A 20,717-nucleotide genomic window follows, 5' to 3' on the forward strand; every position below is an offset into this window, starting at 1 on the left:
AAGGAAAATTAAGAAGAAAATCTAGGGAAGACAAAATGAAAATAGGCTTGTGTGCAAGATTCCTGTTAGCAGCTATGTCTCACCTTCCCAGCCTGTCAGTCACTGTGTGGTCCCAAATGTCTTACTGGAAATTTTGTGCTAAGAACAGCCATACCACACAATCTCTGGAGCTTTCATCTTTGAACACCCTTGGTATCTCCCCAAGAGCACAGGATGGGACCGTACCCCTGCCCCCAGGGGTGCTACACGGCACAGTCACACTCTTAAAGAATTACACCCATAATTAGAAGCCAGAAACCAAATGCTTACATAAATGTTATCATCCTGAGACCCAGTTACTTTCCTGTTCCCTACTGTGTGTGATGGAGTGGAAGAACCCCTAAAGCTGCTGTTGTCTCTTGCCTGAGACCTTTCCCCAAAGCTTCTCTGTGCTCCAGTGCTGTTCCCCGAGGCACTTTGCTTAAGGAGTGATACACATCATTGTAGGCTGGGCATTTTTTCTCTGTGGGGGAAGAAAACAGATGAACCAAGTACACAGAATATAAGATAAAAGTTTAGGGAGCTGTGCTTTCTAAATTTCATGTGTTCTGTGCTGGACTAAGCCAGAAGCTGCTTAATCCTTTGTGTTTAACATTGGAGCACTCCTGGGAGTCCCTATTTGAAGGCTATGTGGGTTGTGTTTAGTTTCACAAGTGATTTCAGCCAGTGCAGGATCAGATTTGGGAGAGTAGCAGAAGTAGCTGCTTGCTCTTCTGTAGAGCTCAGACCCTCAGAAGCATTGAAAAAGTTAAATTGCTGCTGAATGGAATTAAACTGAATCTCTAAGCATACTTTTATATTTTTTTACAGTGCAGGCTGAAATCCTATTGTCTGATTTTGAGCTAGACTACAGTTTTTTCTAGGTACTCTTTCAGTGTTGAAATTAGTGGCTGTAACATTTGTTGTTGGCTGGGTACTTCACAGTCCTGTCAGGACAGGCCTCCTTTTTGTATATGAAAGCATGTGTACTTATCCTTAAATTTGCTCCTTGTCAGTCTGCTTTAAAATAACAATAGCAACAAGTTTAATTAGGGGTGTTTTCCTTTCCACATGTACTAGTTGGTTAAATGTATTAAAACTTTCTTGGGCACCTTCAGAATTTGTTTTAATTTTATCTTTAATAGGTTTCTTTGTTTGCTAAGAGAAAACTCTTGCGACCTACCTCTTCATGATCTTTTTCTGCCAATGAGCAACCCACAAATAATGTGGAAAGGCCCCTTTCATGGTATATACTTCCTCTTGAGTGCTTCCTGGGGCTTGGGTTTTTTTTTTCTGGCTGGGAGATGTTTTGGTTTTTGAGGAAGGTAAAGAGGTTTGGGTTTTTTGTTTAGATAGGTTTGGGATTTTTTGGTGGGTTTTTTTATTTTTTCATAGGGAGCTTCTGGTACTTCTCAGTTGGGCCATTTTATTGGCAGGCAGAGAAAAAAAATCAAAGCTGTTGACATCATTCTTCTTTTTTGCACCCCAGCACCCAACTGGCCTGTTTAGCTTGTATTATACTGCTTTTGCACGGCTTCTGCTTCTGTGACCCATTAGGACAGAGCCTGCTTGTGCTTAACAAGAGTCTCTTTCATGCTTTGTGGATCTCTCCAGGACACAGCAGGACACAAAATAATCCCTTTTGCATTTGGTAGTTTCACAGTACTTTTCTGGTGAAGATAAAATAACATTTCTGTATGAAAACAATAGCATCATCTCCGTAAGCCTGGTTTTGATAGAAGGAAATTGTGTCATTGTTTCTGCATCTTAGAATTTGAACAGCAGTTTGGGTTTTTCTTTCCCAGCAGATTACTTACAGATTTTAATATTTTAAAATCTTGGGAAGACTGTTCTAAGTTTTTAAAATCGGTGTGTAGTTAGTTTCTTATGGTAGTATCTGTTAAGACTTAGGAAACCAGTTTTTTTGAATCATAACTTAAAAATTTGAATTTTATTTTGAATTTGATGAGGCCAGAGTTTTGTGAAAGTTCATATGCAACCTCATGGCTTCACCATATTATTAGTTCAAACATAAAATATCTGTATTTCAGAAAACGCATTTGTACAGCAATCTGCACACATGAAGCTTTGATTTTTTGTATACTAGGTGTGTTCTCTAATGTTTGACAAAGTAACTGTGTATGACAAGAAAAGTATCCTTTGCCTGTTTTAGCCATTTACTCCAACTTTGACATTGTGAGATCAGTTAAACTTGGCTTTAAGGCTTTTTTTACAATCTTTCAGAAGATGTTTTATACCAGAAGAATTCAAGCAATTTATCTGTTTGTAAGGGGATTCTCAATGAAAGTAAAATTTCAAGTAATGGAGGTAGCTCAACATCCTGTTATACAAGGGCTCCTTTCCTATGTTTGCAGGAACCATTTAATGACTTTGCCTATATTTGATGTTCAGCTGTGCACTCAGGATTGTTGTGCGTGAAGCTATAATCCTCTTTATTTAAAACTCACAGAGACTTGCAAAATGGCTCTTTACTTCATAAGGTCCTATGATGGACTGCAGCTGGGGAGGGGCACAGTATGTCCAAGGCTGTCAGCTGAGCCAGCAGTGGAGCAGTTGGCCAGGTCTAGGGCTCTTAGGTCGTGGGCTGGAGGAGCCACGGGGAGGCCATGGCAGCATATTGTGAGCACTTCGTTTGCTAGTTTGGGTTGTAAAGGCTTGAGGTATGGTCATGTCTATTTGCTTCATATTTAGAAAAGGACAGGACTCAGCTCATCAGCTTGCAGACACAATCTTTTCTTCTGATTTCCCTAAATGCATTGATCAGATATTTTCTTCTGCTGGCCTCCTACTTGTGTAGTTCTACTACCCCTGCTTGTCTGTTCAAGTTTCTTCATGAGGTGTATGGTGTCATGGCATGTTTTCCCCAACCTGTTTGTTTTACTCTTCCATATGCTATTAACTGCTGTTGGATACGGGATTAAGTAAGCTTTTCCTTTAGATGTGTGCAAGTGTTTTTCCTATTCAAGTTCTGAAGTCTTCAGTAGGTTTCCCAGCAAATGTTTCATCTATACAAAGCCTAATGAAGCAAAAATTAGTTTCCCTGTTCATATTAGTTATACTTATTCCTCTAAAACTACATAGTAATGATCTTAAACTCAGCTTATGTATGTGTGTATGCACTCGTGATTCTGCTGAAATGTTATTTATAGCTATACAGCACAGATGATTGCTTAAAAAAGGAATAATCAGCATGTTGTGGATGCTGGGAGCATTTGCTTTATATTTTTCTGTGAAGTATGAATCTATGTAATGTTCTGCAGTGCAGCAGTGTTCCTTCTGCTTATCAGTTTTAGCAAAACAGGAAAAAAATTATGTAAGCATTTAATACTGGGACCCAATAAAGGCACCATAAACTGTGGCTCACTCTGCCTTTCCTCTCTGTTTTTGCGAGTTCCTCTATCCTGCTTTAATTTTGCACCTTGATGTGTTATTAGTCTGTCAAGAAACCTGAGAGTTACAATCTGTCTTGGTATGTGGTAATCGTGGTATAGCTAAAAGACAAAATACAATGAACTAATACTTTAATCTAGAACTATTATTTTAATACCAAATACTGTCCTGAGCAAAGAGAAAGGGAATAAATGCTTTTATGGTAATAACAAACACATTATCTGGCCACAGCTGTTGATCACAAGGGAGGTGGGAATTGTGTGCCCACCTCTGTGGCAGTTTTCACTAGCCAGTGTTATATGTGCATGTGTTGAGGAAAGTGATTTCTGCCCTGGATGTCATCTTTCCCCTTGAACACTACTGGGAGAGAACATTCCATTGCAGTATTTGACTTTGAGATTCTTAACACATCAACAGAAAGGCCTATTTTTTCACCCAAATGCTGTCCATCTGTTTGATCAAAGTTGTTGCTACTCTCCATGTGTTGCTGCCTTTGCTTAATCTTTGCTGTGCTTCCTTTGAAATCAAAAGTACTAATGGAGCTGGACTTCTTCTGTTTGCCTGTTTTCCTGCAAAATCTATTTCTTGTGTTGTTGTTATTCTACATGGATGTGTATGTATTTCCACATTCAAACGTATCAGAAATCACTGGTTTTATAGAGACTTTAATGAAACAGAGGGGTTTGTGGTGCTCTAATGTGATCAGCTTATGATTTGGGAGTTGATTGCTACTGTTTTCTGTTTTGAATAAAGAAAGGGGTGTGAAGATTGATAGAACTCACAGTTATAACAAGGTAGCTGTTGAAGACAAGGAAAAAATTTTCTGTTCAGCAGTGAAAATTTGCAAGGTCACGAAAAGAATGGCAGCAGGATTTTAGTATTTAGAAAGTTAGCAGTCATTAAGCAGTATGTCGTTGAATACTGCTGACTACTTCTGAAATCTTTTAGGGCTCTTAAGTCATTGTTGGACTGGAATTCACAAGCCAGAGTACAAATATCTTGGTATTTTGGATCAGTGGTGTTACCAGTGAAAGAGAGATTAGATCGTTTGTTAATAAGGTGCCATATGAAAATGAGCCTTGAAACCTTTTGGCAATGGCTGTAAAATACTGAATTTTGCAATCAAAATGTTTATCTGGAGACTGAATCAAATGCTAAATTCATCTTGAAGCTCTACTTTGGAAAGTCAAGGTAAAGATTTGGAAAGGGAATAACTGGTAGCAGGAGGCTGGCTGAGCTTTTGCCTGAGTCAAACCAGAACCTTCCATTTCACCATAGGGTTGACAGCTGCCTCTTTTTCATTTTCATGCCTATTGTCATATTTTCCTTTGTTAAACAGGATTGATTAGTGATGTTTAACTGCTTTTGAGCAATTGCATGTCATTTGAAGCTGCTGTGTTTATCCCATTTATCCAAACTCCACAAGTTCCATGTATAGTGGGATGAAAAGCTGGTTTTACCCTACTCTTCTTCCTTGAGAAATGTCCAGCACCAGCCTGGGGTAAGGTAGAGTGTTTTTTAGATATGGGCTTTGGAGAATAAACTTAGATTTCATAGAGAAAGTAATAGAAAACTTGAGGATAAGCACTTTGGAAATCCAGGTGAATTAAAATGTAGGCTCTTATTATCATGTACAGCAGTCTTAGAGTTGAACAACTGTGAAGGGTAGGTCTGAAGGGAGTGCAGATGGTTTTGAAGGGGTTTGAATTTACTTACGACTGGGCAGACTTTCTTAATTTTATATATAGTCCTTGCCTCTCCAACTGTCAGTGAAAAGTTGCTGAGATAACAGGGCTGTGTAACATGGTGGCTGCTGCTTCCAAAGAATTTTGGAAGTAGGACCAGTGGGCTTCTCTGCCTTCATTCCCAGCAAATGCATGTGCTGAAAGTTCTATGATACATCAGATCAGTGGCTATTAATATAATGTTTCTTCTATCAGTAGAACCTTTATATGGGGAGCAAAATGTGTTTTGGCAATAAGCCCCACAGAAGTTAAATAATGTGGCATTTGCATTTCTAGCTCTGACCTCCACTCTCATTGTCTGTCTTTGAACAGAAGCCCTTTATTGCTCAATTATTTTATACTGTACTTTTATCAGTTGCAGTCTTTAAGAAGATATGCTTTACTTTAGAAACTTCTGGATCATTTTGCAGGTTAAGTGATTGCTGATCGGAAAAGGCTGTAATGCTGTCTTTAGAGATTGAGCATTGTGTTTGGACTTTTTATTTATTTTTTAGTTATAATTTGCCTTTGAATAATTGTCATCTTGTACTAGAGCTCCTTACCAGATGGGTTTTAATAGCTTTTCTCATTGTTTGAGAGGCAGCTGGATATTTTGAGTCATCTTAACTGTTCTATGAAAGTTTGGACACAGCTACCTTACTGTCTCAATAGCTATGTAGGATAAATGACATACTTTTCCATTATTCTGAATAGAAGTCTGTGTGGTGATCAGTTAGCACAGAACACAGGTGTTTATCACCTTATGTCCTTATTGCAGAAAAGACTGCTGAGACTGTAACCCTGGAGGAGAATCTTCTGCATTACAAAGCCAATGGCTTTCTGCTCGGTTTTGGTTTTTCGGGTTTTTTTTTTGTTTTTTTTTTTTTAACTGTGAAAGATGCTCTTTAAATAGATTTGGCTGACTGTCAGGCTTAAAATCAAATGATTCAGATTAGGTAAGTGTTTGTAGGATTTCATTACACTGCTGTAAGAGGCAGTCCACCAGAGTTTTATAAAACCTACAAGCATTTTGCGTGAGGAAGTTGGAGAATGTTTTGCTATAAAGTGTATTTTCATACAGTATAAAACAATACTTGACCCCAACAGTTTACAGAGTCTCACTTTGGAATGTTTCTGCAGAATGTGGTCTCTCTATGCTTCTTGTTGGTCTTACCAGTTAACAGGAATGTAGTGTGGGTTGGTTTTCTTGTTTAATGGTTTATTGGTTGTTGGTTTGAAAAGTTGGTATAAAAACATATTTTTTCTGCATAAAATTGTTCTGGTTTTTTTCCTTCCTATGACTGTAGAAGCATTAAGTTATCTATAGAAATGGCAACATTGCCACACTGGGGAAATGCATTCCTAACAGGTGATTGACCCATCAGTATTTTGACTACAGTTTCTTCTATTGATTGATAGGCTGTATAAATGCAGTGGTAATGACCAATGCTGGTTTTGCTTGCTGTTCTGTCTAGTCTTTTCCATTTTTGTTTGCATTATCTTGAGGTGATCTCTCAGAGATGGCCTTCACTGTGTCCTCTGGAGAAACCTGTAGTGTTTGATGGGGCTTGCTGTATCTGTACTCTCTGAAGTACATCCATGGATTTGGGGAAGTGTGTTTTTAGTCTTCACCCCAAGACTATTTTGATGGTGTTTATTGGCAACTTTTAGCCTGACCTTTGGAAAATTTGCTTCCAGTAAAAAAGAAGGATTTCTCTGGTATTTGAAAGAGTATTTATCGTAACCTTAGCAAACTCTGTTTTCCAAAAAGGCTCTGGGAAGTTAGCCTAAGGTGTCTGGTACTCAAAGCTTTGTCTTTACAAAACTTCAGGGACTGAGAATTGTGCAATAGCACATGGAAAACAAGGAAGACCAGTATGAGTCTGTTCTGGGCACCAGTGGCACTGTGAGGTGCTGGCAGTTCCTGGTTCCACCCAGTAGGCACAAGTAGCACAGAGCCAGGTAATCTGGTTGTTCATTTAAGAGGAAGACTGACAAATGTGTGCAAGCTTGGCAGAAGAAGCATTACAGACTCCTCCCTACTCCTTTCTTCCAGCAGAGCCATCAAGGCTGAGAAATGCATGCATAAAGCAGAAATTTTTTTTCCTCTCTCTTGTCCCATTTGTACTGTGAAACAATTCTTGGCAACAGAGATGATGTAAATCTTGTATTTTGTAGTTGGACTTTATGGTCTAGGTGAGCAAATAAATCTGTCTTGTATTTCTGTCTAGCTAAGAATCTCAAAAAGAGGAGACATCCTCAAGAGGAGGAAATCATCTTCTTTTATTTGTCAGGTCACTGCCCTCTTCACTCTTTTCTTCATCCAGCCTCATGGTTAATTTGGTATTTGGAAGTTTTTCCACTCCTCTATTTTATTTCATTACCTTCAAGATCAAATTTAAACTGATTTGCAAAGCTGACTGTCTTTTGGGATGTCTAAAACTAAATGAAGGCTGTAATATTGATATCTCTGCAATTAAATATAATTTAATCCATGCAGAAATTCACAAATACTTTCATCATTGTGGATACACAGAGAAAGTGTATTCTCAAGCCTCTATTTCTACAAACTTTCCATCTAGCTGAGAACAGCCATGGGATTATGCTTGTGCCTCTTCACTGAAAGAGTCAAACTCAGGAGCCATCTGTGTGAAAACTTTCAACAAAATGCATTGTCTCTCTTTTTTTATTATCAAAAAGATCTTGATTTCAAAGCTGTTTCTCACCTCTTTAGGTTTCAGAGGTGTTGCAGCATGTGAAGGCATGATTTGCCCTCAATACCATTAATTTACTCTCTGCCATTAGAATAGGTGGTGGGATACTGGGGGAAAGGAGTCTCTTCTCTGAAATCAGACACATTCACACATTGAAGCATTTACTTTGTTCTGCGTTTTGAAAGTTTTTTCAGAAATATAAATAATAAACACTAAATTCTAGACCTCTGCTTTTATTATCTGTATGGAAGCATCTTTGTTCTTAAACAGGGTTTTTCTAATTCAGCTTTGTTTGGGGGTTCAAGCAATAGCCTGTAATGTTTGGATAAATGTGACTGTGGTGAGAGGGGTGTTACATTCCACACACCCCTCCTCCTCACACTCCAAAATGAACAGTGATAGTGAGACTTTGCCAGAGAATAAAGGATGCAACTTGAGATGTTTTGTTTCTGTGTGATTGATTTAGCAAGGGAATATGGGGATAAACAGGGTCTTGAAATCTTCTGTGGTACATCTTGTAGAGTGTTGTGCTCTGCTGTCAAAGGACAGACTCTGGTTTCTTCAGGCCAGAAGTATGTGTTGAACCATGGCCAGCTTTGCTCTGGGGTTGTATTGCTGGAGTGATGCCCCATGCCTCTCATCTGCTGAGCCTGTGTCTGAGGCTGGGAGCCCTCCTGCCTTCCCAAAGGAAGCTGCTACAAAGCAGCAGGAAGATCTAGAATGTTGGGTTTGCTTTTTTTATTATATGTTCTTTATCTGTTTTTAATATTTTATTTACTCCTTATTAAAACATTTGTATAATGTTTATTTTTTACAAGTTGTTATATTTCATTGGTAAGATTTTAGAGGTTGGCACAGTGCAAAGCTGTGATGTGATCTTCCTAAATGGGTGGTTACCAGCTTAAGTGCTTTTTGCTTGTTCTTAGCTTTGCAAAGGCTGTGTAGCCAAATGAGCAAACTGAATATACTTCTGTGAGCAGTCATGGTGGTTAAGAAGTCAGTTCTGCTAAGCCTGTGCAGAAGCAGTGCAGGTTCTAAGCTTACTCTGAGGGTTTGGGCCAGCTTGAAATAGTCTTGCTGCAGTGGCAGGTAAACTGCAAAGCCTGTAGTTTTGAATTTTGTTCCAAAATAATAAAAATAAGCTAAAAAGAACTTACTTTGTTGTATTTGATGTAGCTTTGCTCAAAAAGTGTTCAAAAGTTAGTTTTACAGCCCATTTTGAGAGCAGAGTCTTGTTTTGAACTTGAAGTCTGCTGAATAGGTGCAGCTCTCAGCTGAGTGTCTTGGGCATGTTTTGGATAGTATTTTTCTTTGTTTGTAGTTGCTGTGGAAAGAAGACTGAGTGGTTTTGAGTGGCTCAGTGGCTTTTGTGAGGCAGCACAGAGCCTGCCTGTCTCTGTTACATGCAGCACTCTGCTCTGTCTGTGACACACTGGCCACACTGCACCTATTGCAAGTGGTGTTGATTTACAGAGATCCCTAAATTTTTCCCTAAATAGCTCACACAGTATGACTGGCTCATGGTTCAGTAAGGGGTTGAGCAAAGAAAGGGGGCTGAGGCTTAAATTGCTTTGAAATGACTCCTGTATAAGTTCAACACTTAGGAATGTTGTGCGACGGGCACGGTAATGGTCTGTGTCTGCAGGCTTGCAAGCATGTCTGAAATTTTGCATGGCACACTGGCAGCCAGGAGGACTACTCATCTGTGAGTAGATATTTGCCTGCCATACAGCAATGCTGAGACTTCATTAATATTTGTTTAACAGAAGTACAAACGAAGTATTGCTAGAAGGGAACGTGTTAGGCTGCTGTAACACATTTGCAGGTATTTAGGAAGTTCTTTGTGTTTTGACAGATGAAGAATTTATAATTGTGTGGAAGGTGAAGAACATGCCTTCACAGATACCCAGGGTATCTTTGTAAAGTATTATACTCTCAGTTAATTTTCCTGATGTACAAATCCTACATATGTCTATTTTGTAGTGACTTCATGCTGCAATTAATACTTAAATACTTTTTGATTAGAGTTGTCTTGCTCTTACTGGCCATAATAGGTAATTTCAGTTGTTATTATGTCTATCAAAAGTGGTATAATTCTAGATGTCATTGTGAATGTACCAAGAAAATACTATGCAAGTTTCTGTAAATATAGGTGGACAACACTTAAAAGAACTTAAAAAAAAGTGTTGCTATGAATCTTGTCATTCCCTTTTCTAGGAATTGCTTCAATATTTTTTTTTGCAGTTTCTTGTAGGTGAGGGAAAAAGTGAACTTGTGGGAAGAGTGCTTTCTGTTGAATAATTGTTCTGGCTTCTTCAGAAGTTTCTATGCCTTTTATAAGACATCATATATCCCATGTGCCTAGATTAAATAGCATTTTAGAGGTACACATAGTTTCTGATGAAGGAAATTTTTTTCTGGAGAGTGCAGTGGGTTGCTGAGTCAGGGATGAGCCTTGTGCCTTCCACATTCAGTGCAAAATCCGAGTTCTAGGGTGGAGAATGTGCTAGCATGTATTCACAGAACCACAAATCCTCATGTAACTGTTTGAATGAATAAGATATCTTTAAAAAAAAAAACACTACAAGATTGTAAAGCATATGTTTGACTACTACCATGAGGTTCACTTGAATGTTGTGGTTTATTTTTTTAATCCAGTTTCCTTCTTAACCTTTCCAACATACTCCAAGCCTCCTTGCTCTTACATGCTTTTCTCAGAATCCTCTGTTCTTTTCCATATTATTTTGTTTTTTGGGTGGAGGAATGTTTAGATTTTTTGCTTTGTCTCTGAAGATTCAGTGTATTGTGGGAGGTGAGGCAACACTGGTCTTGGCAGAACACCACAAAACCAAGAGAGTAATTAAATGACGCAAGCCTTTGATTATTTTTTTCTCTCAAGCTTTCTGGTACGGCTGGGCATTCCGATTGCAAAAGGAGGATCGGGAGAAGAAATTTCTAAAGATTGCATGCAGAATTAGAAGAACTGTATCGGAGACTTCTTGCTTCTTTAAAGCTCTTCGCTCTCAAGTTCTGGAGTTACTTCTTTTTCCCCTGTGAGGATAATGTCTCCTTCATCACCCAAGATACATGTAACTGAAAGGGAGCTGCCAAGGTTGTGTTTTGGTTTCTTTGCTCCCTTACTAATTGGATTTTTCCCATCTTCTTCAGAAGGATTGTAGAAGGATTGCAGAAGCTGTGTTTTTGGGGGTGTGGGAGGAAGTTGTTGTTTTTCTTGTCTTGAGTCTGGGACCTCCTTGATTTGCCATTTGTTCTCTGAAGTTACTGCCTGTTTGGAAAAGGGAGAAGCAGCATAACATGAACTTGAACAACTGTGGATTCCTTCCCTTTGCAAATGTTCTATGTGGCTGCTTTTAAAGGAGGTTTTTGCATGCATAAGCAGGAAATGAAGAATAGCATCCCAGGCTGGATTTAAAAGAAGCATACTCCTTGAGTCCTGGCAAAAGGATAAATACTGTTTAAACTGTAGTTTAAGGAAGACTGGTTGTTGTTACAGTTTAAAATTTTTTGAAAGGAAGCATCTGATCAAGTCAAATATTCTGCCAGCCTAAACCTGCATTTTCTACAGCTGAAACTGGAAGATGTCTTGGAAAAGAAATTACTTTTCTGTGGGTCGGGGGAATGTACAGGGCATGTTTACTCCACGAAATACCACCTCAATAGCACCCAGTAAAGGTCTCAGCAATGAACCAGGACAGAACAGCTGCTTCCTGAATAGTGCACTACAGGTAAGAGCACAAAATAATGTTTCTGGTTTTGCCCTCTGTCTGTTGCAGTATTTTCCTAGGCACTGTGCAACAAATATAGCCAAACCTGAGAATGTAATTGTTGTTGGGCCTGGATAGAATAAAGCTACATTTGGAAAAGCAGACTGAGTTATTGAACAGCTTCTTAATTTTCAGGTTTTCCCAGTGAATTCAACAGCATTTACACGGTCATCATTTGCTGTACTTGAATGTCTTGTTTGTGCAAGCTTGTAGAATGTCAACCAAAGCTAAAAATATACATAGAAAATTTATTTTAAATAATAGGATGTTGCATAGCTTGCAGAATGCATACTTCTTAAAAGTAAATTTAACTTTTTGTTGAATCAGTCAAGGTCAAGATTTGATAATAACTATACAAGATCCATTTTATGTAGTTCAGTTTTTTTTCTGGCTGCTGCTTTGTAGCTTAGTTTAAATGACTGAATGTTTACTGATTGATTTAGAAGAAAAACCTTTTCTGGTGCCAAATTCAGTGGAATAGCATGGCTGCTGTAGAGGTGTTGTCACTGTTTAGATGCTATGAATGTCTGATGGTTGAGATTTAGTCATTTTGGCAGCAGGGCTTGACGTACCTTCACATCACTTTCCATCCCTTCATATGACTTGTCTGTGCAGCACAGACTGTATCACTATGGGTTTGACTTCTGCTTGGTTTTTTTTCACGGGCACAATCAAGTTCTCAACTATAACTTCAGGCTTTCATGTAGCCCCAGTGCAAATAATACAAATACATATACCTATGACCCTCAATAGGCTTAATATGTTAGGAATTACAGGGCAAAGAGAAATTTCCAGTGATGTTTTGTATCAATTACCTTTATTAAGCTGTAAGGTGTAATGACCAGCTGCTTCCTAATACTGGGTTAGTGAACCTAGGTCTGGACTAAATAGATCCTAATACCAGCCGCATGCCATACATGAAGATGAAAGTATATGACCTGGCCTTTAATCTGCTACAGAAACCCTTTTCTTCTAAAGCTGAAGAGAGATCGGATACTGAAAGTATTTACAATCAAAGCTGAATTAAAAAAAAAAAAGGCAAGATGGTAATCTTTTCATAACATACATACTTCTGGGGTTTATCCTAATTTTTTAGCACTTAGTCTGAAATGCTCTTGAATGTTTGTTGCTCCTTGCTCTTACTAATTTCTATTAACATTCAATCTAAACTCCAAAGGCAATTACATTAAAAAATTGGACTCATTCCTAAATGTAATTTTTTTTGTCCTTTTGTAAAGTCTGCAGTAGTTCTTCAGAAATGTTTTCAAGGCTTATGTTGCCTCCCAGGCCTTTGAATACAGGGATAGTTTGAGTAAAAACATAGCCATGGCAATTATGAAGTTTCAGGAAACTTACAGATTATATTTCAAAAAACTGAATATTACATATTGCTACAGTTTAAATAACAAATCATTCCAGTTGAAAACACTTCTTGAAACCAGCACAAATTTGCCAGGGTGGTAAATTTTTTCTAGCCAGTTGCCCTAGGCAAATTCATCAGAAATAAGAAGTTTGGTTCCTCTGTTTGTGCTAATAAAGCATTTAGCCAGTCACATGTCAGCCTGAACCTTGCTGCTCTGTCCGGAACCTGGTAGGACGTGATTTAGGTCAGGGCTTCTTTCATTGCAGACTTCTGCCTTCAGAAAGGCTGGTGACTGAGGTTTGCAGGAAAGTCCAGTTACTGCTAGCTTGAGCTGAAATAGCCAATGCTGGCCACATTTGTACATAAAGAGTTGTACAGACTGTAGAACACCTCAGAGATGGGTATTGTTGCTATTTTACAGATACAAATTTGAATAATTTCCCAAGAGTGCACAGATTTAGTGGTAAAACTGAAAAAACATAGTGCTGTTAGAGCAAATGTCACCTCTCACTCTTGCTAGCAGAACATGTAAAAGCCTGCTTGCTTTTCTGTGCTGTGGCCCTACCTAGTCACACAGCTGTTATTACCACCATACCTGTCCTGAGAGAAAGGTATAACTGCCCTAACAGGGTTGGGATAGTAATCATGGCCTGTGAGGACACTTAGCAATGATAAAATTTGGCATAACGGATTTTAGTATTCTACTGTTTTCACTTGCATGAACTTGTTAATGCATATGCTATTGGTGCTTCATTTTCCAGCATTTGGGCTTTCTAAAAGCACATGGCAGGAAATTCAGGGGAAGGTCATACTGTAAATTAGCATGTGAAGGTTACAGCTAAAGAAAGTTGAAAATGTCAACTTGCAGTTAGATAAAAGGCATCCCTTTTGAAGGTGATCATTGGTGGCATTGGATTATTCAGCATATGCAGTTTAATCATAAGCTTATGTACTATTTTATTTTATATATTCATAAAATTGGCTGTGCCCCCTTTTCTGTTTCAGGTTCTCTGGCACCTGGACATTTTTCGCCGCAGTTTCCGGCAGATCACGACGCACAAATGTATGGGTGATTCTTGCATCTTCTGTGCTCTTAAGGTAAAAGTTAGAAATGCATTGAAAACCATTCTTTAAAAATTTTAACAGAAATATTTATGATATTTAATTAATATCTATAATTAAATTTGCACATGAAAATGTGTGAGAACAAGGTAAACGTGATAGCTAGTGGTCCAAGATCCAGTTTCTAAAATGTGTTCAAAAAATTGAGAAAATACTGCTGGTAAAGTTTCAGTTACAAGGACTCCTTGTAATGGTGTGCAGGTCATTGTCAGTCTCCATTAGTTCAGGCAGTAAAACACAAGTTTGCTTTGTTTTTTCCAGTTTATCATTTGGTGTACAAATATACAGTCAGTATGCTCATCAACATTTACCTTCCCCTTCAGAGCTAGTTTAAAAGTCAGGATGGGGAATGCCATTTAGCTAAGCCTTTCTGTTCAAAACTGTTGATTATGTAAGCCTAAAAGGCAATTTTCTACTGTAAATATTGATGTCTGCATTAAATGGCTCTGCTCTTTGTAGTCTCTGTTTTAAAAAACATCAATTCTGTTTGTAGCTGCACATGCAATAACTGACTGTCATAGAGGCTGCCTGGACAGTAAGATCCAGATGCTGTCTCTGATTTTGAGTACTGCTACGTACTTAAAGTAAATTGTGCAATCCTGTGTCTCTGTTTGTCTCTATCAATTAATTTGTTCCACTTCTGGGGTTTTTTTGTGGCCTCCTTTCTAAATTTTGGTAGCTCAAATCCCTGGCTTCTTGTGGGAGAGGTGGACATGATGCAAACGTGATGAAAATACTAACGTTAATCTTCCTGAGCAGTGATTTTCCTTTCTGAAACTGAGACTTAGACATTTTCTTTGATCACAAATGTATTGTAAAATCCAACTAAATATATAAACTAATAGTGGGAGAATTTGTGTCATTAATTGTATGTACAGTAATGAAAATGGCAGACAGCAGGTCTTATAAAAATGGCAAAATAGAGAGTGCAGGTTTAAATTAAGATCACTTGACATTTCCAGGCAATATTTATGGTAAAACAGCTGTCTTGCTGCTGTTAAGTAACATCACAGGTGCTCTGGTAGAGAGAGGCTTGAAATGAATTATCTAGTGAGGTTTTGGGCTGTTGTGGAGGAGTTTTCCCTGCCAAATGAACAGCAAAGGTGAGACTGTTAAGGCATGAAGTAAGAAAATTTATCTTTTCTTGAAGGGAAATTTGTCTCAATACTAATCTGTTGAAATGATGAGACAGGATAATATTTACAGCAGTATCATCAGAAGAGAATGTTATAAAGGGTTAGGAGCAAGGTTGTGTATCCGAAGTGAGATACATCTCTTCAGACACAGAAAAGATGGAGTATTAAATATATCCCTGTCCTTAAAGGGGGATAACAAGACTTTCTCATGATCTGGTTTGAGTTCATTAAAAAAAGGAGAGGATGAACCTTCGTGAAACTGGTCTTGAATGATCAACTGCAGACAAAGATGCATATGGATTAGCAGTACCAGTATGAGAGGGAAAGCACTGCAGGAAAACTGGAAGATGACAGGATCTCTGGAATATATGTATTAAAAGCAGACATTGGGTCAAAGAATGTTTAGTTTTGGTAAAATCCTTGTTTTTGATGTCTTGAAGTGTGTAGTGTGCTATTATAAACTTGGAAATGACAGGTGGTATGGCAGAATTCACAAGTTCTATGCCTGCAGCCATATGTTTATTTTTTAAATTAAGCAGCTTTTGAAAAATTTGCTGCTCTCTCTTTTTACTCTCAGTTATCTGCAAACATTTTTTGTGTGTATGTTTTTGGTTTTGTTTGGTTTTTTCTGCCTGAAGTTCTTAGCAATAACATTCCTAGCTCGGAGTTGTTAAAACCCTTAATTTCCAATAAATTAATAATATTGCACCAAATCCTCTACTAGTTTTGCACATTTTGGGAAACTTCTGTCTGGTTGTGTGCAGAATTCCTAGAGCTCACAAAAGCTCTAAAGAACACATAAGCAAATAAAGAATTATCTAGACAAGTATTTATGAATGTGGGCAGTAACCAAAACTTGAAAAGGTAAATAAATTCCAACTGGATCCAAATCAAAAAGTTAGCATTTATTCTATCTGCAGTCTGTTCTTCATGGGAAATTGCTGTGTGTCCTACCAAAGCCTGTTGCAGAAACTCTTTCTCTGGGTGATACTGTGCCAAGCTTTCACTTTTATTATCTTGTGTAAAATGTTGATGTGTGCATGTAAGTATTGGAAAGTTTCTCCCTCCCCTTTTTGTGTTGTTTTCAAGTCAAATACTATTATAAAGGTGAGTTATAAGGGCTGTCACTTGACTCTAAGTGAAATTGGGGGTGCAAACCTCCCCTTAACCTCTAATGAAACCTCTGGGCCCCAGAAACAAGCTGTCTTGCTTGAATGCAGCTGGAAAGGAAGGGGTATTCACAAGGGACAGCCCCAAACTGTGGAGATGGTCACATTCATCTTCTTATACTCCTTCAGCAGGCAGTAGAAGGGGGGGAAAGACTCCTCAAGGTATTTACTTGTTCTCTGCTGCCCTCTGGATCAATGTTTTCAAATTCCTCTATTTTCTTCTGTCTGTAAAAGTCTGTCTGTCTGGTACACGTTACGTATAAACTTCTGTAAGACAAATGGGGTTATGTGCTTAATGTGCACCTAAAACCGCAAGCTTCTACAAGAGCATGTTTTGTGTCCCAGGGCAGCAGGGTCATCCCCTCCCTTCTGTGCTCATCTCTTCCCCTGCCCCAGATCTCCTTTCTGCTCTGGAAGCCTTTAACTGTTGTCCTGCCAGAGTAATGCTGGATTAGCCTCCAGGTCTTTGACATCCTCTTTTTCTTGAATCTTGCCTTAGGCTTTGCTAAGATGAGGGAGAAGAAGTGGCTGGATCCAGTGGGAACACCAGAATTTGGAGCTCTATACCATGCGAAAATCTCCTATTAGGGTCTGGGGAGAGGTAATTAGCCTTGCATGCTGTCAGGTGGATCTGCCCAAAATACTTGTCCAGACCAAGCAAAGTGGAGACAGGACATGTTTACTCTTCTTCAGAGCATGCTGGCATGTTCAGATTCCAGCCTGGCCTGGGAGAAGAACAGTATTTGTGGGGAGGAGCCTATGTCATGTTCCCCCACTTCAGGGTCCCTTCACGGCATAGCTGACACCATCTCTGCTGTGCAGAGAGGGTTCATGCTCTTCTGCTCCAAAACGTTGCTCTGAAGGTGACATCCTCTTCCTTTTGACTCTAGAGGAAGATAGTCTTCTCTAAGCTAAATTTAGCCTGGAATAACACTGAAGAAGTTGTATTTTTTACACACTTTTTTGGCTCATTGCAGCTGTTTCTAGGGATTGGGATGTCATACACAGTATTTACTGTAAATGCTCAGTTAGCTCTCTAAATATTACTTGTAATTTCAAATATGGGATCACAGGACAGTGATGTCATACCTGATCCAATCACATTTTATTTTTGTACCACATTGAAGATTTCCATTTCACAAATTCTTGAAGTAATTTTAAAACTTGATGTGCTACCTGACTGTGTTTATCTGCCTAGAAAATGAACCTTGAAATCATTCCAGATATGCATTCCTTGGTTATTTGGAAGGAACCTTGCATCAACAGCTATAAAAAGGGAGAGCTACAGACTATTTGCTGGAATCCCAAACACTGCTCCTTAAGATGTGGCATTATTTAATTTTTTTTTTTTCAATACACAAGCTGTCCTTACCACTATGTGGTTTGCCTCCCATAACACTGGAACAGCTTTTTGATTTATTATTTATGCTGAAGTCTACTATGATTTGGTTTATTTTCCTTTTTTTCAGCATGACTTTGCTTTGGTGTTTATCACAGCTGGAAGAGGGTAGGAAGGGGGAAATCCGCCCACTGTACTGAGCATGCCACAGAGAGTTTGTTCTCTTTCCAGGGATTGTACTGGGAGCTCCATAGTGCCAGGATACAGGACAGAGTGTTTTTTGTAGGTCACAAAGAAGAATGTTCTATTGATTGATAAATTCTAATAGGGCTGGTCTTTTCTGTTGTTTTGTCATGTGCAACAAAAGCAGGAAGAATGTGTATTTTCTATGTAGAAATTATGTTGTTTAAGATGAAAGTGGAGAACAGTAGGGTTTTATAGCGCTTTAAAAAAGTGGAATGACTACAGTTGGTTCTGATATGCCACTTGCTTGAAATGGAGTGATTTATTATCAAATGTTCATCATGTTGAGACCATATAGGTTGGTTGCAAAGATTTCATCCTCTTGTTTTTATGCTTTTTTTTCAAATGACAGTGGTATTTCAGGGTAAAACAATAGCCAAAATACGTAAAGTAATTACTTTTATTGTTTCAACTTTTTTCATCAGTTGGCACTTGCAAATAACTGTCTGCCAAATAAACTAGTGGCAAGTACAGTTCCCTGAGTTAATAAACTGGTAATTGAAGCTTCCAAATAGCAATTGGCTGTTTTGATCTTGATCAAGCAGTTAATGAATTGTTACCTAGTAGATGTGCACTTTCTGTGATTTGAATTTCTTTTCCTGCCACCTTCCTAAACAACACTTGTGGGGAAAGTATTATTTTCATTTGATTTTGGTAGTAGTCAGGAGTGCCTGACTTGGCAGTCTGTACTGGGGACCTGATCTTAATATTCAGGATACAGTGTGAGTACAAATGGAAGAGACATAAAGAGAAAGGAATAAATGGAAATCTAGGTTCATTGTTGTCAGACTTGGAGGTTTGAAAAGAGATCAAAACCAAATAGACCTAAAATTTGTTGCAACCTTGAAGGTGAATATAACATGAGGAAATGTGAGGAAGAAATGTGAGCTAGTGGAAATACTGGGTGGAGGCTGATGTGCTTGGATAGGAGAAAAGTTATTTTTAGCAGCCGTTTAAAACAGGTTGTTGTACTGAGTATGAGGCTTCACTGGGAGAGTGTGATGTTCTGAATGAGAGACTAGGTACTACAAGCAAGAAAAAAAGATCTAATGATTTGAACAGGGTAAGAAGGGCATGCTGTTGAAATGGAGAGAAAGCTTAAAAAAATTACATGAACAAAATCCCATCACCAAAACCCTGAAGCAATTGATTAGTAGAGGGAATACTAAGACATTTGAGGGGAACATGTTTTGTTCTTTGAAATACCATACCACTAGAGCTGCAGTGATGTCTCTGTACAGAAGAAACTTCTGTGTAATTCTGGAAGGGAATAGTTAGTTCTCAGGAATCTGCCAAGGACCCAACTCAAAATTACAGTGCATGAACACTGTTCTGATTCAGTAGCTGTTCCCTGTTGTCTTCACCCATCAATTTATTCTTATGTCAGCCTAGTTTTGCATGCTTGATTAAAAAGTCACATGTGAATGTATATCAAGTTTGATTTGTTTCATCAGTATGTTAAGTTACACACTGCAGAAGTCAGTTTACCACAAATAAATGGAATACTTCTTTCCTAGGGAGGAAGTTGATTCCAAACAGTATTAAAGATAATTGGGAGCAGATCTTGTAAACTATGGGAGGGGGTTTTCCAGAGTTATTGCAACTGTCAGTTCTTTAAAAGAATTCCCAAGGATGCATGTCAATCCCATGAATTACCCAAAAGAATACTTGCTATCTTTATTCTCTAAACCAGGTGAAAAAAACTTAGTCTATGATCATGCATGTGAATTTTAGTGTTCTGTAACATCTTCAAGGTTTCTTGAAAAGCTGCGTGATAAATGTTAGGTTGTTTTCCTTTATTTGATCCTTATCAATATACACCTAGAAAGTTCATACTGATCCCGACACCCATGCTTCCCAAAGTGGAGCACATTATTTTGGAAGCCCACTGACTCTGCAGGGCTTTGTTCTGATGTGTCAGAGGCCCAGCTGTGTAGTAGTAGAAAGCCTTCAGTTGAAAAACTATGAAAAACTCTTCTGAATAGTAAAAAATTGATTGTTTGAGATGGTTAAGGATGTTCCAGGTCTGGACCCATCAGAGAGCAAGCTGGTGAAAGATAACGATGTAATTGGAGTTGATCTTAGTATTTGGGAAAGAACTATATGCAAGTAGGTGGACTTTGCAAATTTATTGGTCTTAAAGAACACATGCAGTTGTTAATTTTATTCTCTGCTACCCGGTCCAGACTTTTGAAGAGCTGTAGGGAAGGAGATGCGAAGGGAGATGGGCTTCTTTTCCATACAGACCTCTCACAGGAATGCAGTATAACCGGAACACAGGCTTCCTATCTGAAAAATCCTTCTCACACTGTTCTGTCTTAGCTTGTAGGCTGACTGACATGCCAAGAAGATGTCCTCAGTGTAGGAATCAAAGTACTACTATTAATGTAATATTAGTAGTTCTTAGATTTTATGTTAAGCTAATTCTTTTTCTTTTGGTCTGCATCCTTAATGTTAGTTACTGAAAACAGGTAAAACAGAAGAAACTTTGCATTTTCATGGGTCTTTTAGCAGTGTCCATTCGCATTGTTGCCACTGTTCGGGACATACTCATTTGTGTAGGAATGTAGCCATTGAAAGAGATCATCAGTGTACTCTGGTGGGATTTCCACCATCTTCAGTTTCAGAAGAAGTTGAAGAAGTTTTTCGGAGGAGAATGAAGTTTGAATGTTTCATATATAAAGCTCCATATA

General features: G+C 38.4%; 1 protein-coding gene across 6 annotated transcripts in view; it reads left to right on the top strand.

Moving 5' to 3' along the window:
• USP54 (ubiquitin specific peptidase 54) overlaps positions 1-20,717 on the top strand; it is a 93,174-nt gene that overhangs the window by 35,858 nt on the left and 36,599 nt on the right. For 5 of the 6 annotated variants that reach the window (XM_088059494.1, XM_014250475.2, XM_088059498.1 and 2 more), the window contains exons 2-3: positions 10,767-11,613; positions 14,021-14,113. In XM_088059494.1, the coding sequence (XP_087915620.1) occupies positions 11,467-11,613; positions 14,021-14,113 (240 nt within the window). In that variant the 5' untranslated portion in view covers positions 10,767-11,466. Of the gene's footprint in view, positions 1-10,766; positions 11,614-14,020; positions 14,114-16,995; positions 17,044-20,717 lie in introns of those variants that run through there. The other variant, XM_088059497.1, reaches the window with a different exon arrangement.

The sequence above is a fragment of the Pseudopodoces humilis genome, chromosome 9 (genome assembly GCF_049639895.1).
Source record: "Pseudopodoces humilis isolate 2021_Gansu_Grassland_sample_001 chromosome 9, ASM4963989v1, whole genome shotgun sequence".
Lineage (NCBI taxonomy): Eukaryota > Metazoa > Chordata > Aves > Passeriformes > Paridae > Pseudopodoces > Pseudopodoces humilis.